This window comes from Parus major, chromosome 4 (genome assembly GCF_001522545.3).
Source record: "Parus major isolate Abel chromosome 4, Parus_major1.1, whole genome shotgun sequence".
NCBI classification, from domain to species: Eukaryota; Metazoa; Chordata; class Aves; order Passeriformes; family Paridae; genus Parus; species Parus major.
In genome coordinates, this window is record NC_031771.1 from 45,245,066 (window position 1) to 45,262,154 (window position 17,089).

General features: G+C 38.1%; 1 protein-coding gene across 1 annotated transcript in view; it reads left to right on the forward strand.

Annotated features, from left to right (window-relative positions):
* Positions 1-7,494: 7,494 nt before the first annotated feature.
* The window catches only part of ATP8A1 (ATPase phospholipid transporting 8A1), a gene marked incomplete at its 5' end in the record, with an annotated part of 94,756 nt that continues 85,161 nt past the window's right edge, over positions 7,495-17,089 (forward strand). The window contains 5 exons of the mRNA XM_015624293.1: positions 7,495-7,640; positions 8,819-8,918; positions 9,461-9,559; positions 12,616-12,661; positions 16,571-16,611. Coding sequence (XP_015479779.1) covers positions 7,495-7,640; positions 8,819-8,918; positions 9,461-9,559; positions 12,616-12,661; positions 16,571-16,611 — 432 coding nt within the window. The remainder of the gene's footprint in view (positions 7,641-8,818; positions 8,919-9,460; positions 9,560-12,615; positions 12,662-16,570; positions 16,612-17,089) is intronic.

Here is a 17,089-nt window from a genome sequence, read left to right on the forward strand (position 1 = left end):
GCCGGCAGGGAGGGGACGGGGAAGCCCGGCCGGCGTTCCGGCGCGGAGCCGCGGCGGGGTCTGCGCCGCCTGGCCGGGAGGGGGCGGTGGGAGCCGGTGTCGCGCCGCCGCCGCGCTCCTCACCCCCCTCACTCCCGTCTCCTGTCGTGCCGTGCGCCCCCGGGGGGGGCTGCGGCGGCACCCACCCCATTACGGCCTCGTATTTATGGCTGTCGATGTCCCGTGAGCCCCGGGCAGCATTTCGCCCCTCAGCGGTGGCAGCGGTAGTTTCGTTTTCCCCGCGGTGTGTGGCCCCTCGGCCCGCCGGCCCCAAGTGGCAGCGGGGGCTCATGGCCTGGGGTCCTCGGCCTGGGAATAAACCGGAATCCCTCTTTTGTGTTTAACATGTACGTGTGCACTGATCATCAGAAATAAGCGTTTCTGATACAGGGCTTGTGCCAGGAGGCTTCGGACAGTGCTGGGGTCTTGTGCCTAAGTGGATTTGCTTAACCTCAGGTAGCGTGTCAGCAGCTGCCTTGTGAAAAGAATCGCTGCAGTGGAATTACGTTACTATAAGGTTTATTGCATGCAAAAGTAAAATTTGAAATCGTGGACCCCAAATCAGCGGTATGTTGGGATTTTTGGTTGCTGCAGGTAACATAACAGTGTCCCTGTAATGGCATAAGAAGTAATGAGGCAGGTATGCAGGATTTATCCCCTTGTCTGAAAGTTTCTTTGCTTAAACCATACATCCGGTTGATTTTTTTTTATTTTTTGTTTTGGCTTTGTTTTGCTTTGCTTGGTATAGGGAGGCAGAAACTTCCTCCCTGTATCTTTCTTCCTTCTTCCAAACAAATAATATTTTATTTAATCATTGTGCAAGGAAAAGCACAAATAAACATAGATTGGAAGTGGGCCGTTAGATTGATGTTCTTTTCCAGTTTCACCATGTTATATGCCTTCCTCCACCAAGGTTTGTAGGAGGTCTGGCTCTTCTTCTGCCTAGGAAATCTTAGTGGTGAAGAAATAGAAGGATGCGTCTTTCTAAGAAGAACGGGAAAAAGTGCATCCTTTCAGGAACATTTCTGAAATGTGTTTGCAAACACGGCAGCAGCAGTCCTATGTACTCGCAGTGATTAGTAGATGCATATAATGAGACTAGCTAAATGTTCAATTTTTCAGTGCTTAATTTCAGTTCTTTTCCACTTACCCTTGTTCCAGGCAATTGGTCTTCACTGCAAGTTGAGCATTGCATAAATAAATTGGGAAAATTGATGCTCTCTTTAAAATTATCTACTTACAGAACTCTTAATGGTTATTAACTAAATAAATGTGGTGCTTCCAAAAGGTAACTGGCTATCTAAGATTTACAATTGCAGTAAAAGGGAAAAAAAAAAAAAAAAAAGTCTGGTTTATTTTTCAAGGTTGAATAACTGTGAAGTAGTTAAATACTGGATTTAAGAAGCTTACCAAAACCATTTTCTTTAGGACTGACAATAGGTATAAAACATCTTTTAAGAAACTTAACTTTTGCAAAATGACATGATAGTTTTTTCATTACACCAGTCGAGGTGACTCATACTGTACTTTATATGTAGTACTACTCAAAAATATTTGAAATCTATTTTAGTCTTATATTAATGTGACACTAATTTATTTGATCTGTATTTAGTCTTTGTTTAGATATAATTCACAATGAAATCAACATCAATCAGTCTCTTTTTTCTTTCTGAGATGAGCGCTTCCAGGTCCAGTTAGTCCATACATTCAGGCTACATAGTTGGCATTTCTAAACAGCTCTTTGTAAATGCTACTGTTTTCTAAAGGAGAGAGCTCCAGCACTCTGCCGTGTGGGTCAGTGTTTAACAGGGACATAAAGGAACTGTCAAACCCTAGTTCTGGCAATCACCCAAGTCTCTTAGATAAGCACTTTGTGAAGTGATGATAAGGCTGCTTTCAGAGAGCTCCACCAAAGTCTTACGCCCAGTGCAGAGTTGTTACTGGCAGGGTCCCCCTGGGTTCTTGGGACACTACTAACACTGTAATCACAAACAACAGCTTCTATGACTTTCTATCATGGTATGGGCCATTCTGTAGCCTAAGACTTGTGGGGGTCAGACAGACAATATTACTTTCCTTATTCTGGAATTCTTGTATTGTATTTTTGGGTTTAAAATCTCATTTTTTTTCTCCCGTCACTGCAGCAACTAATTTCTGCTTCAGAGAGCTTTTCTATGGATCATGATCTACCTTACCAGGCTGGACTGTCTTGGACACCGTTTCAGAAAGAACTAAACTCTATCTCACATGAAGAGATAGTGATAGTGTTATTAGAAAAAAATCAACTGATGTGCTCAGATGAAACAAACTGAATCAGAACTGTTAGAATGATGTGCACATGTATCATTCCCAAGAAGTGGTCAACAGTTGCTCAGAAGAATTGACACTACAGTCTGTAAATTATTGCAAAATAAAAATTGTAGGTGTTTTAGTGTCTGTAAGCCAACATGTTATCTGCATAGAGAAAAGAATTTCAGCAAAAAGGAACTACTGATTTTATGCCATTTTTCCAAACATCTGCAGGTTCTTCATGGCTGATGAAGGATAACCAGGCATGCTTATAACCATGTTTTAATAGATTTTTGTATCCATTGTCCTGTTGCAAGGAACAGGTGCTGCTTACCATTCAGTAGTAGTATGTGTATCAATAAAGTCTCGCTCAAGGCACAGAAGATCTGGCTGTCTTAAACAAATTTAGGAAATTGGTGTCATGTATTCTGCAGTTGCAAGACACATGGGGAATCTTTGGGTAATGTGGCCTACATAAAGCTTTATTAAATACAGTAACTAACTGTGGTTATTTTAGCTAAATATAGCTTCACAGTTAATATAGGCATCTATTAAATAATACGAAATTGAAACATTCAGATAATTCAATTCCTTTTGAGAGGTTCTGGGTGAGTGAAATTGTTCTTCACAGGTGTTATTAGGGTTCTCTGAAAATTGAAGCATTAATCCTTTTTCTCTATGTGTTGGTGGAGTTCAGTGAAGTATTAGATCATTGATAAAGGGTAGAGAGTTGAGGTGCCATGATGCTGCCTACCAAAACTAGTAGATAATAACTAGTTCTTGTTGGTGGACGTAAATACCTGTACAAAATCTACGTGAAGCTGAACTTGGGTAAGATGAGATGACTTTCACATGTAGAAGGAATGTATTTTGAAACTCTCTAGTGGTCATCAGATTGTCTTCAGCAGACTATTGGTTTTTGTAGTGCCTAATATATCCTTGGGTATTTCTACTTACGGTCTTTTGGATTATATAGCATTTTACCAGATTTAGTGGTCATTATAGTCACTTGTGTCTGGGGTTTATTTCTTCCAAGTGTGTTTTGATCCCAGTGTTTCACAACAGGGGAAATACTCTGTTTAGTTCTAGACAGGCCTGGCCATCTTAGTGCTACCAGCAGGTTCAAACGGATCATTTAAATTCCCTTCTTTGCTCTGACTCCTCTGAAGGACAGACTGATGGGTCAGGTTCCCAATGCCTGTTCTGACCCACATGAGCCACAGAAGGTCTGTTGTGGCTTTGCAACAAATAATTTTGAAGACATTTCTTTTTTCATAGTGATTCCATCTTTGAACTATGCCACATGCTTCAGAAACATGAGCTAGCAAACAGACTGTTCTGGCTTTGGCTGGGGTAGACATAATTTTCTTCCTAGCAGTTGATACAATGCTGTGTTTGGATTTAGGATGAGAGTAATGTTGATAACATGCTGATGTTTCAGTTGTTTCTGAGCAGCACTTACACTAAATCAAGAATTTGTCAACATCTTGTACTGCCCTGCTAGGGAGAAGGCTGGGAGTTCACAAAAATTAGGGAGGGGACACAGCCAGGGTAGCTGCCTCCCAGCTGACCAAAGGGATATCCCAGACCTTTTGGTATAATGCTGAGCAACAAAACCGGGGGAGAGTTGGCAGTGGGCTGGCAGGCTGCTAATCAGGGACTGGATGGACATTGGACAGTGGTTGATGAGAAATTGTGCATTACTTGTTTTGTATATTCTTCTATAATTATTTTCCCTACTTTTTCTGTCCTATTAAGCCATTTTTATCTCAGCCCATGTGTTTTACATTTTTTTCTCTGCCCCAGTACTTGGGGTAGGCAAGTGAGTGTCTGTATGGTGTTTAGCAGCCTGCCAGGTTAGACCACAGCACTTAGTCGTATAAGAGGTTCTTGGCTACAGCATCAGCTTTCAAAGGTTTTGAAAGCTCTACTTAGAGAATGAAAAAGGTATTTTTAATGATTAAGAGGAGTGTATTAAAATCCTTTTGGCAATTTGGTTGAGGATTTTCTTTCTTGCCCTTTATTTCCATATTGCAGTGCATGTGTATGTAACATTGTTCCATTCTTGTAATGCAAATGAGACTGTTTTAAGGAATGAAAGCTGAAAGTCTTGAACTACGCTATCTAAATGAAAAATTAGTTGTATGGAATTTATTGTTGTTGTTTTACAAATGTAGAAACTTTTTAATCAAGACTGGTTTAAGAAGAGTCCCTGCAAATACTGCGGTTTTGAAGAGAGGTGCTCCTTCCAGATTTATTGTTGGAATGAAAATATGGTCTTCAATGGGTGCTCTTGTTGAAAGAAGCTCTAATTACTTTGGGGGCTGTGTTTGTTTCATTGGTTACTTATTTACAATTTTTTTGCTATTGAAGATTTGTTTTTATTTGCTGGGTTAGGCTGACACATGAGCCTATGTGGTTCCTTGAGGAGTATTTTGTTGGCACCTGTTAAGGTGGGCCAGTCTGTTATACTGGCTGCCCTTCCTCTGAAAAAACTTCTTCAGATAAACACTGATGTTTGAATGTGTGTGTCTGCTACAGTGTGCCTTTCATTGGATGAGGAAAGAAACAAAGAAATTGCAGTGGGTGAATGTAGTAGAGGGATTTCCTGTATCATAATAGAGTCTGTGAATTATGAATGGCAAATGGGATGAAATGAAAAGTTTCTGCTGAACCTTTTCTCAGTGTGTGGAGACTTGACCTTGCAAAGTAGTATCCAAAATGTATTTTGAATAGGTAAGAGGCAATATACTGGCCAGTGGACTGGAGAATGGTTTGGATTTTGTCTAACATATTTGCAAGCATTTACAAAACATACTAGAAATAAGCATTGAGTTTTCACATACAGCCCTTGTACATGAATCACCTTATAGTGATTGATTTATACTATATCTGTTGGTACTTTACAAGCTCCAGCCTGAAGACTGCTTAGGCCTGCTGTCAGCAATGTAGTGGCTGAATGGTTGACAAAACATTAGTGAAAAGCCTTGGGAGAGAAGAATACCCTTTTACAGATGAAAATTGGGATGCATACTGGCACAAGATTCCTCACAGTCCATAGAAGAGTACACAGAAAGCTCAACTGTCGATGACTAGTGGAGGCAGATGCTGAGAATGTCAGTGAGTCTAATAAAACTATTTCAAGTTAAGCACACACAAAATGAAGAATATACTGATGCCACTTCTCTGGGAATAATCCAGCTAGTGTCACAAAGAAATTTTGGAGCAAGTGAAGGAATGGTATCTCCATTGGTATTAACCAATGAGGCCAACCAACTAAGATTAACTAACTTAATGACCTTGGCTTCCAGTGATCACATCCTTCAAGCTCAAGACTGGTCTATCACCATGGGCACAAAATCAAGCCAAGGTGGCAGAAGGACTGGATGAAGCGAGGCATTTGACATTGTCCCACACAGTATCCTTGTCTCTAGACACATGGATTTTATGGATGGACCACCAAGTGGATAAAGAAATGGCTGAATGGTTGCATTCCAAGAACTGCAGTCAACGGCTCAGTGGGAGGCAGTGACAAGTGGCATTCCTCAGGGGTCAGTGTGGGAGATGACTGTTTTTCCCGTCTTTGTCGGTGATTTGGACAGTGGGATTGAGTGACCCCCTCAGTGAGTTTGCTAACAATGCCAAGCTGTGTGACGTGGTTGCCTTGTTGGAGGGAAGGGATGTCATCCAGAGGCACCTTGACAATCTTTAGAGAAGGATCTGTGTGCACCTCATGAAGTTCAACAAGGCCAAGTGCAAGGTCCTGCACCTGGGTCAGGGCAATCCCAAGCACAAATAGAGGTTGGATGGAGAATGAACTGACAGAAGCCCTGAGGAGAAGAACTTGGGAGTGTTGGTGGACAATAAACTCCACAGGATTTGACAGAGTGCATTTGGAGCCCTGACAGCCAACTTGGGCTGCATCAAAAGTGGTATGACCAGGTCAAGGGAGCTGCTTCTGCCCATCTTCTCTGTTCTTTTGAGACCCCACCTGGAGTACTGAACCCAGTTCTGGAGCCCCCAGCCTAAGAAAGACATGGACCTGTTGTAACAAGTCCAGAGGAAGGCCACTAAGTTCATCAGAGGGCTGGAACATATGTATGAAGATGGACTGAGAAAGTTCAGCCTGAAGAAAAGAAGCTTAGAGGAGACCTTCTAGCAACCTTCCAGTGTCTAAAGGAGGCCTTGAAGAAAGTTATAGAGGAACTTTTCATGAGGGCATGTAGTGAGTGATAGGACAAGGGGGAATGACCTTAAGCTGAAGGAGGATAGGTTTGGGTATTAAGAAGAAAACCTTTATTAATAGGATGGTAAAGCACTGAACAGGTTGCCTGGGGAGATTTCAGACCCCTGTCCCTGGAAGTGTTCAAGCCCAGCCTGAATGGTGTTCTCAGTAACCTGACTGACTGGAAGGTTCCCTGCCCATGGCAGGAGTGTTGGAATTACATGATCTCCAAGATTCCTTCCAACCCAAACCATTCTGTGATTCTGTGAATTACTGACAAAACTCATATGTAAAAAGGGGACCCTACAAGAGATCAAAGCAGCAATAGATGGCTGTAGAGTGGAAAGATGGGTTTAGGCGGCAAAGTCACAGCCTACCTGGGGTTTAACCTGTGAATGGCTTGTAGATGCCATTCTTATTCTCCTTCAGATGTAACAGCAGGAAGACTATGGGAAAGATGGTGCCTCTCAGCTACATGCTACAGGGAACCTGTAAACAAAAGACAGAACACTATGCAGTAAACAGTGTCTTCTCCCCTTCAGTCTCTACTGTTAAGATCAGCCTTCAGGAACCACAGTTGGATAGTCTGAAACAAATAAGACTTTGCTTGGTGAAGAAGGATCAGTTTAGGGAACAGTTAAACAAACTGGCAATAAAAGAGTCCATGGGATCTAATAAGATGCAATCAGGAGTGCAGAAGGAGCTGTCAGGTCTCACTGTTAGGCCACTCTCAGTGATCTTTGCAAGGTAATGGGTGTAGTAGGGGGAGTTTGTAAGGGGGAGTGTAGATTGTTATTGAGCCTCTTGACTAGATAAAAAATACTTTTTTGGTTTTTCAGGGGTCATTACTTGTGAGAAATGCAAATACATTGAGTTCACATTCACAATAAATGTCCTTTTTATCTCATTAAGTGCCTTGAATCTTGTGTAAGTAAATCTATTTATACGGAAAATTATGCTGTGTTTTTACAGGCTATGAGAAGACAGAGGATGTTTCAGAGAAAACTTCCCTAGCTGATCAAGAGGAAGTGAGAACTATATTCATCAATCAGCCTCAGCTAACCAAATTCTGCAATAATCATGTCAGGTATTAACAAAAACATGCTGAATAGCAAAACTGCATGCTGAATAGCAAAACTGGAAAGGTTTCATTTATTCTACTTCTGTCATTTCCACTGGCCAGTAATGACACTGGATAGAGGAATGAAGTGAAATGAGACAAGTAAGCTGTTTTAGTTACAAAGCTGACCTTCTGAATTTTTAAGAGTGGAGTGGGGAAGGTACAGCTGCTTTACAGCTGTACCATCAATGTGTCCCTAGAGAATGGATTTGTTCTTCAGGTTTCAGTTCAGTTTGTCTTTGAACCTGTTCCTGGTAGCTGACTGCTGATGCAGATGTACTGCACTTGAGCACAGCATTGCTTGTGCTTTGGAAACACTTGGCTTTTTCAGTCAGCCAGTTACAAAGATGCTGTGGTTGCCTATAAGATTAGTTTTCAGATTCAGGTTCAGGCTAGGGACTTTGCTGATGGTTTATGCTGCGGTTTTTTGTTTGCTTTTGATGAATTTCAAGTCGTACAGTAAATACTTGTAAGTAATGTGTGTTTACATCTCATAACATCCTCACATCTGTTGTTGAAATTCAAAGGAAATGCATGGCAGAGATACCTCAGTCCCAAGTAGGTGTGAAGGTACCTTTGATAATGTGCAGAAATTTTGTAGACTTTGAGAATAATGTGGTGAGATTTTCCATGACCTTGAGATGATATGCTATTTCTTGGTGTATACAACTTGTCCTTCTGTCTTTTACTTGGTTACAGAGTAGAGGTCTTTTGCAGGATACATTCATTCCCCCTTATATGGACTGTTTTATGCAAGGTCAAAGTAAATATGGCTGACTTAAGAAGAAGTTAAAATATCCTTACAAGTCTTTTGCTTAAAAGTTTTTGGCATGATTTTTTTCGCATATATTGTTTTAGAACCTTAGATGGTGGTGGTCTGTTCTTAAGCAGATGTGAAAGGCTGTCAGAGAGCTGGGAGCTCAAACCTTTTGTGATGATGGCTTAGCAGAGATTGTTTTGCTAGGATAAATTTTATTCTCTTCTTCCAGCCTAGCAAAAGCACGCTTAATATCCAGTACTTATCAGTTTAAAATCAAAAAGCAAACTGTTTTGTTTGAAAGCTTGTATAACCAAGAGGGAAGGAATACATTTGAAGAATTTTTTATACTGTAATAATAGCATGTGTTTTTGTCTCTTTCTTTCAGCACTGCAAAGTACAACATAATCACATTCCTGCCAAGGTTCCTTTATTCCCAGTTCAGAAGAGCTGCTAATGCATTCTTTCTTTTTATTGCATTGCTTCAGGTAAGATCATCAATAAGATTCCAATGTTTTAAACTTGCTAAGAGACCATTTATTGTCGCCCTGAAAATTAAGTCTTCTGATAATGTTTTCATAGTTTTAGTTACTTTCCCATGAATGTCCTGTAAACATAAGTTGTTATCACATTCCTTCTAAGAAACGTCATTTGATGGACGTTTCTCGTGACCAGTGTGCTTGGGAAGGTGGTAACTTAATTATCCAATCCCTGGTCATTGTCAAGAATCTATAAATACTGGAGTCAGAAAATAAAGGCACGGTTTTTGTTCTGTTCTGTTTAGTGTGCAAACACTAAAACCTCTGGAAATAGTGCCATTAAACACTATACTACTTAAAATGCAAATATTATTTTATTGTATCAGCTGCTTTTGAATTGAAGGCTATAAAGCTCTCTTGGAAATCATTAACACTATGTCTAAAAAGTGAATTCACTTGTCTTTATTTGTACAGAAAGTACTGTTTCTTGTATTAACAATGTTTTCAACCATCAATGCAAAATATTTTTTTTCTCCTTTTTTTTTTAATAGCAAATACCAGATGTATCACCAACAGGCCGCTACACAACATTGGTTCCTCTCTTATTTATTTTAGCTGTAGCTGCGGTGAAGGAGATAATAGAGGATATTGTAAGTATTTAATAGTGATATTTTTTAAATAGCTATTATATTTTCTATTTGTAATATTACAAAAATGTTTCCCAGTTGTCAAATCCAGGTCCAAGCATTTGATCCACCTCTTTATTTCTAATATCACATGCATAAAGTCCTTAGTTTCATGGTTTTTTAGACAGCATGGGGAATAGGCCTTTTCAGTTTTTTTCCTGTTGCTTCACTCCAGTGCAATTTTCTGTTAGCATTTCGTAAATGCTAGCATTTTCTTGGTGCTAAGTGTGATCTGCTGACTTCTGATGGCCAGTAACAGACATAGAATTGATCCTTTTTAGACCACCTGTGCCAGGCTTTCCTAGGCTCTTCCCACTGTCTGTGGTAGTGGTTGTTTTGCTTTCTTCTTGCATTGAAAGAAAACTTTAAAAGGGCTGGAACATTGTCAACACAGAGGAGTTCACTCTTACTTATTTTATTTTGAGGGAAAGAGAGGAATTACAGTCTGTTTCACTTTGTACAAAAGATGGTGGCAATTTATGAGTACCTTATTGCCCTCTCTTCACTAAAAACTTATGATAGAAACCTGTCTCTCTAACTTGCTTAAAATAATTCAGTCCTTTAATTGATGTCTTTTGTATCTAAGGAATTAAATTACTCTTAATTATTTACAAATCACTATAGATGTTAAGAATTTCTTTATCTGGTTTAATTTTAGTTCTTCAGGTATGTTATGAGGAGAACAAGACATTAGATATGTGATGATACAGCAGAGTGTCTTGTCTGCTAGAGTTGTCCTGTTTGTGGGATCTTTTGTTTGAGTTTTGGAAAAGGTTGCAGGTAGTATAGTCTTCCCTTGCACACAAATAGTAAGCTGCTTGGGAACATCAGATTTATTGTGTTTGAGCAGAATTACAATGTATATGCAGAAACATGACCAAGAGGAAGAATGTTGAGCTGCAAAGGAGGTTTGAAATGGAGAGTGATTGGTCGCATGCTGCCTTTATTGATACAGTCAACTCAGTTTTCTCCTCAGTTACCTCTGTGAATGGATGGTAGGCAAGATACAGATTCCCTAGGTTGTATGGAACTCCTGGGTCACAAGGAAGACACAATGCTGTTTCCATTAAATATTTTTCTTCTGTTTTATTTCTTTTCATTTCTTGCTTTTTCTACCTTACAGTCAGCTTCTCCTTAAATGCCTTTGTTGCTTTCTCTCTACATAAACAAAACCCCTTTTGAAAAAAAGCCATACAATCAATTCATGTTCTTTTAGGTATTTTTAACCATTTTGCTGTTAATGCTTACAGACTTACACCATCTGTCAGTGTCTAGGCAAATATAAAACTGAGGCTTCTGCTACTGTACAAAATGTTCTTTTTTAAATTATCTCATGCAGTCACTTTTGTTATTTATTTCTACCATTTGCTCTTTGTAGCTTGAAGTGTACAGTTTGGTGTTGCAGGGGAGAAAGACAAGGATCAGATACAGTGGGTTTTACATATACCAGCTAAAGTTCCCATTACCAAATGCTACTGAGATACCTAAAACCAATGCAGTTCTGTTTTTGCCGAGAAAACTGACCACTTTCTACACAGTAAAATATTCAAAGTGTATTCCTTTAACCATTAATTTCCATTATGTCTCAGTTTGTTTACACAGTGAAATATCTGGGATCTCCACAAATGGTAATCTTCATCTAATATTAAAGCTTTTGGATGGGAACATTTTATATTGCTATCAACAATTACACCTTATATACTTAAAAATATATATAAAATATACTTTTAGCTCAAGAACCAAATGTTTCTTTTTCTGGAATAAAATACGAAGAAGAGAAAGACATTAGCAGAAGATATTATTCATGAACAGCATGTGTTTTCCCTATGTGCTTCAAAGGTGCTAGCAAGATTTGTGGCATGCAGCGTTAGATCGTCAGCTGTTTACGATGACTTTCACCTGTCATTCCTCAGAGAGCACTGGACATTTACCTTTTCAAAATGGAGGAGGTTCACCCTGTCGCCAAATAGACATCTGCTTTGGTCAAATTGAGCCTTCCCTTTGATCAAAGGTTATTTATCCTTACAATCAGCCATCTTTCTGAAAGGAGATTCTGCTGGTAATCTGTGAAAATCTAGTAAAAGACAGTACTTCAATTTTGCAAAGTTATAAGGTGGCATTTTAAGAGCTGCTAGCTCAGAGTCAAATCAACTTTTTATTGGCAATAAGTCACTCAAGTATCTTGACCTATTTTTCTTTCATTTTACAAAATTGGTTCTGATTTTTTTTTTGTATCACAAAGGCGTGAATTCTGAATATCTCTTTTAAAAGTGAACCTAAACCAGTTAAATCTATTTAAATTAATTTTCTAAAACATGTTCCTGCTCAGGAAAAACTGAGTTCATGAGTCCTAAATAGTGTGTTAAAACTAGTACTCTTCTAAACTTCTTGTATCTGAGTTTGGTCATACCTTGAAAATGCTGGTTATTAATAGCTGTATCAAAAGATTACTGTCAAAAGGCATCTCATAGCTATATTAATATTATATATTAATATTATATATTACTATATATAAACTGATGAGGGGCATCATTGCCTGTTTGGGGGGGTGCTGATGATTTTTTGTTTGTTTGTCAGTTTGTTACTGTTGTTGAAGTCTGCAGGCAGCTTTGTAGAAGTGGAGTCATTATGTTTACACAGTCATTGCCTGACTTCAGATGTCTGTATGAGACACTGAGATGAAAAATTGTTCCATGATCTTTGCTGTGGTAGAATCATCTCGCAGTTCCAGGAGAGGGCAAAGTTGTGGTATTGAAATGCACCAGTTCCTTATGTAAGGAAATTGTCCAGATAGAGACTGCCCACATGAAAGGATCTTTTATTACAATACAATTAGCCTGGATCTGGATGTGACTTTCCTGGTATTCATAAGTATGCGAATAATTAATAGTTCTGTGTGAATGTTTAAATGTTTATTGACTAGATGAGTGGGAGGGACTAATAGATGGGGTTTTTTTTAGAAATATGAAAGCCTTATCTTACCAACAGAAACCTTCAACCACTTTATGTTTTTAATTTAGAAAAGGCATAAAGCTGATAATGCAGTGAACAAGAAACAAACTCAAGGTAGGAAATTTCTTCAACCTTTTTTCAGGGGGGGTTGAATTTTTGCACATGGTAGTAATACAATTTGAACTGCTGACGTAACTGAGTGGGAAATTGCATGTGCAGATTACTTCAAAATGTGTAAGGTTAACAATTGAAATAATAATTTGCAGTGATGTTAGCCCCACAAAATAGAATATGTTCTAGTTTAAGATTATGAGGTTCCTAAGACATTTGAGCATTTATTCATTTAGCAGAGGTGATGCTGTCGCTGTTAGAAGATCGTAATCACCTCTATATTTAATGGGCCTACTTTATAATTAAAAGTTTTCATTTCTGAGTACACATATAATTATTTTCAGCCAGCAATAAGAAGGTAGCACCAAAAAAATAGAACTGTCTTTCTATGCTGCTTCAAAACTGTGGATAAAGACTAATGGAGTTCTTTTGGGTTTGATTTGTTTGGGTTTTTTATTAAATCAGTATAACTATTTGATTAGAAATTATGAGATACTTAGCCAGTGTACCCTAACCAAAGCATTAGCATGTGGTTTTTTTTAATAGACTTTGATAAAGAAAAGTGGTATAAAACTGGGATTAATATAGCTCAGAAAGGGAGGAAGATATTAGTATATCCTAAACATTCTTGTCAGGTAGGATGTCAAAATTTAGGTTTCTGCTTTGCTGCTATTCAGCTTTTCATGTTATTTGTTCTGAGATAGACCTCTCTCAATTGAAATAGTCCTATTTTTATAAACAGGAGGAGGAATGAGTGTCATGTGAATTTGATTGCAGAAAATATGAAAAATACTCCAAAGAGAAAAATCTTACATGGAATCCTTTTAAATATATAATAAAAATAACCGTATTTTTTTTAGGTACCAACGTAGTCATCAGTTAAACAACAATTGTGTAACACTGCTAAATACTGGAAACACACATTTTAAACCCTATTGAAATTGTATGTAACCCTTTACTGTAAAGTTTATGAGGACTGTGAGGTCAAGATAGCTTAGCAAACTATTGAGCATGTAGAAACTACTGAGCTCAATAGCAGGTATGGAGAGATTAGAATGGGAAGAAAAAACTATTGACTGAAATCATAGAAATCTCCAGAGGACAGGCCTGGAGAAACAGATAACCTCTTAGCAATACCTAAAAACCAAAGAAAACTCAATATCAACATGCAAAATTCTTTCATCAACCATTCATAGCTTTTGAGATTATAAATAGTTTTTGTGGCAGTGAAATGCTAAAATGCCTTTTCAACTTTTCTTTTTGTCTAGCATGTAGAAAGTTTTAATAAAAGGCTTCTTTTACTCTCATTTCTGACTCATCTTCTTGGTTACTTCTTATCAGGGTCTTTGGTAACTGTTCCTAAGATTCCTCAATGTTCCGTGCATGCAGAAGAGATAAAGTTAAATGTGTGATGGGGATAAATAAAATATTGCTAGCACTGAGAAACAAATTTCTTAAGCTAATTCAGGATTCACATATGTGCAGCATTGATCCTAGCATCCTGACAAAGCAATTTTTATACAATCTATTGTCAAAGCAGTACTTAAAAAGTTAATCAGTATGGTACTCTTACTTTGTTTTCATGTGTTCAGCAGTTCTGTGACCCTGAAAAGCAGCGGTGTGCATAGTACATTGTATATGTAGCTCCACCTTTGATTGCCTTTTAAACACACAAAGTTCTTAGTGAGATGACATGTGCATATGTAGATTCTGTATATGGGTCCCCATTAAACTTACTGTTAATGGCAATCTGTGTCTCAGCCTTAATAATTAATTTAGTAAGTTTAGAAAGTAATTAACTTTCTAAAAGTTTACTATAAAAACCTTTTGCAAAGGATGTATTAGAAATATTTATTTCTAATAAATGTATTAGGCTGCATTGGGGATGATTTTGTTGCCTCAGGCTGCATACATGCATGATACAGCAGGACACAATCAGACATACATGATGAAATCTGCATTTCTGTAGTGTGAAGTAGCCTTCTATAGGGCAAATGGAAAATGCTTTTGAAAATTAGTTGTTAGAGACAGGTGAAGTGGGAGATACAAATGCGAAAGTCAGGCTGCAGAAGGCTTTATGATGCAAGTTCTCTAACCATTATATAAAAGGTACATAGCAACACCACTTCTTTTTTTGTTCTCATAAGAAAATGGATTTAACTGAATGTTATTGTGTGTTAATTGTCCTTAAAAGCTTACCAGATCATGCTAGGGTTAGACTGCTCTTGAGATTTCAGGTGGCTCAGCATGTTTTCAGGAGTCTGATTCATCTGTTTATGAGCTGATTTTAACCATTTAAACAGAGCCAGAAATAAATCCAGAAAGAAAAAAATGATATTGTCCTTCCATGGAGTGGATTAAACTGGCTGATCCACAAACCTTGGAGGCAGCACACATAAAGCAGTGGAGGGCACACACCTTGGCATGGGGTGATGGCTGGACAGAGCCTTCACCCTGCAGCCAGAAGCCACTTTTATGAAGCCACTGGCTAGGTCTGGTGATATACTTGTATTTCAGACCTGCAGAACTCCAATGGCACTTATACTGTAACTATGTGTGAAACTTTGTTGTCTGGATTGCTGCAAGGCATATTTGTAATTCTCCTCAATTCTTTCATCTGATTGGTGCTATAGCCCCACGAATCCAAAAAGCTGTGTTGCCAACACAAGGGGAGGGAAATAGGTAGTTGGCAGGACATTTATCAAATGCATTGGGTTCCTTTGGACAGCATTGCAACCAGTCAGCACACAGAATCTGTAGTTTTACCAGTGGAGGGAAACGGTTTGTCAAAATAGATTTTATACAATGATTGGCTGGTTGGTGAGGCAGTCATTAAAATACCTTGTTTACTGTCAGTAAAGGAGACTGCCCCATCTACCATTGCCCTGAGCATATCCACACTAATAAATCTGGGGAAAGGAAGGGGAAGACTTACTAAGCAGAGGAATTACTAAGCAGGTTAAGTTATGATGGCAGATATCATTGAGACACACAAGAAGTCAGCGTGGACAGAACCTCCATGAAGACTTTAATGTAAAGGCCATATGTAGTCCCAGATTTTTGATCCACTTATTTGAAGTCAGCACACTCTTGTGTAAGAACTTGGTCCTGATTGGGAACTTAAGCTTCCTGACGATTTGAAAGCTGGAAAACCCAGTGAAAGGGAACAGTCTCTTAAAGTTATCTGAGTGTTGATACAGATAATATGTTTCTTTTTATTTTTGCACATCCATCTTCAGTAACTGGGACTAAAAAACATTACCTTTATTATTCTCTGAAAATATAATCTTGGCAATTAACTGGCAACAAGGCATGTTTTTTTTATCATAATGGTATCACTTAAAACTAACATAGTTGAATGTGGCTACAATATTCATTGTGACTACCAGGGAAAAATTATACTAAATACTACTCTAAATAGCATGGGGCATTTTCAGTATATTTGTGGAGGAGGTGACTGTTGGGATCCTTAAGTTCTCTGATACAACAATAACAACAGAATAGATAAACTGTAGTCAGCCTCCTGGCACTTTTAATGAATATTGAATATATTCCTCTTGCCCTCCCAATAATTTCAAAACTTTTTAACTTTGGAAGTTTTTATTACAATTACTGATTTATTTTGGAAAACACATCATAAAAATCTATATAAGATTTATTTCATTCTCAAGGCCTGTAAAATGTTCTAATTGACTTTGTAATAAGATTCAATGGTTCAAAAACTGTTAAAAGAATATGTACTATGTATCTGAAATTCTTGATTTGAATTGATAGAAACAAGGCATGCTCTAAAATATTAGGTAAATGAGATGTGTCTGTATGGCTTTTCATAAGGACTCTAGCACATACCTGTAAACTGCTGTTAGATTGTAGACTGGAAAAATCTTTATTTTTTTTTTCCTTTTTTTTTAGTACTACGAAATGGTGCATGGGAGATTGTCCACTGGGAAAAGGTGTGTGTCTTCACTGGTCACTTTTAGAGCATAATGCATATTTAATATTGGTTATATTTCTGCATGTAATTGTTAATGATAAAAAATAACTGGTATTATGGGAAATGTATAATCTCTTGTATTGTTTTTTCTTTGTTGATGTTTGTCTTCCAAAATGTACTTTGAAGTCAAGTCAGTTTTGATAGCATGAGTCAAGACTGGTAAACTTCAGTGGGATTAAACTGAATAATATGATGTCTGTGGCAAAATTACTTACTTCCTTAGTATAATGTGGTTTTCCAAGACAGAAACTTTATGGAAACTAGTTACTTTGGTATTTGTTGAACTTCATCAGCTTAAATCATGAGAACTTTAAAGACTTTCATGTAGTGGTTATGAAGAGACTGTTAAAGGTATCTTTAAAGAACTAAATGTTTCACTACCATCTAGTCACTTAGCTTTAGTGGTTTCCATACCTGCAAACTTGAAGAAAATTTGA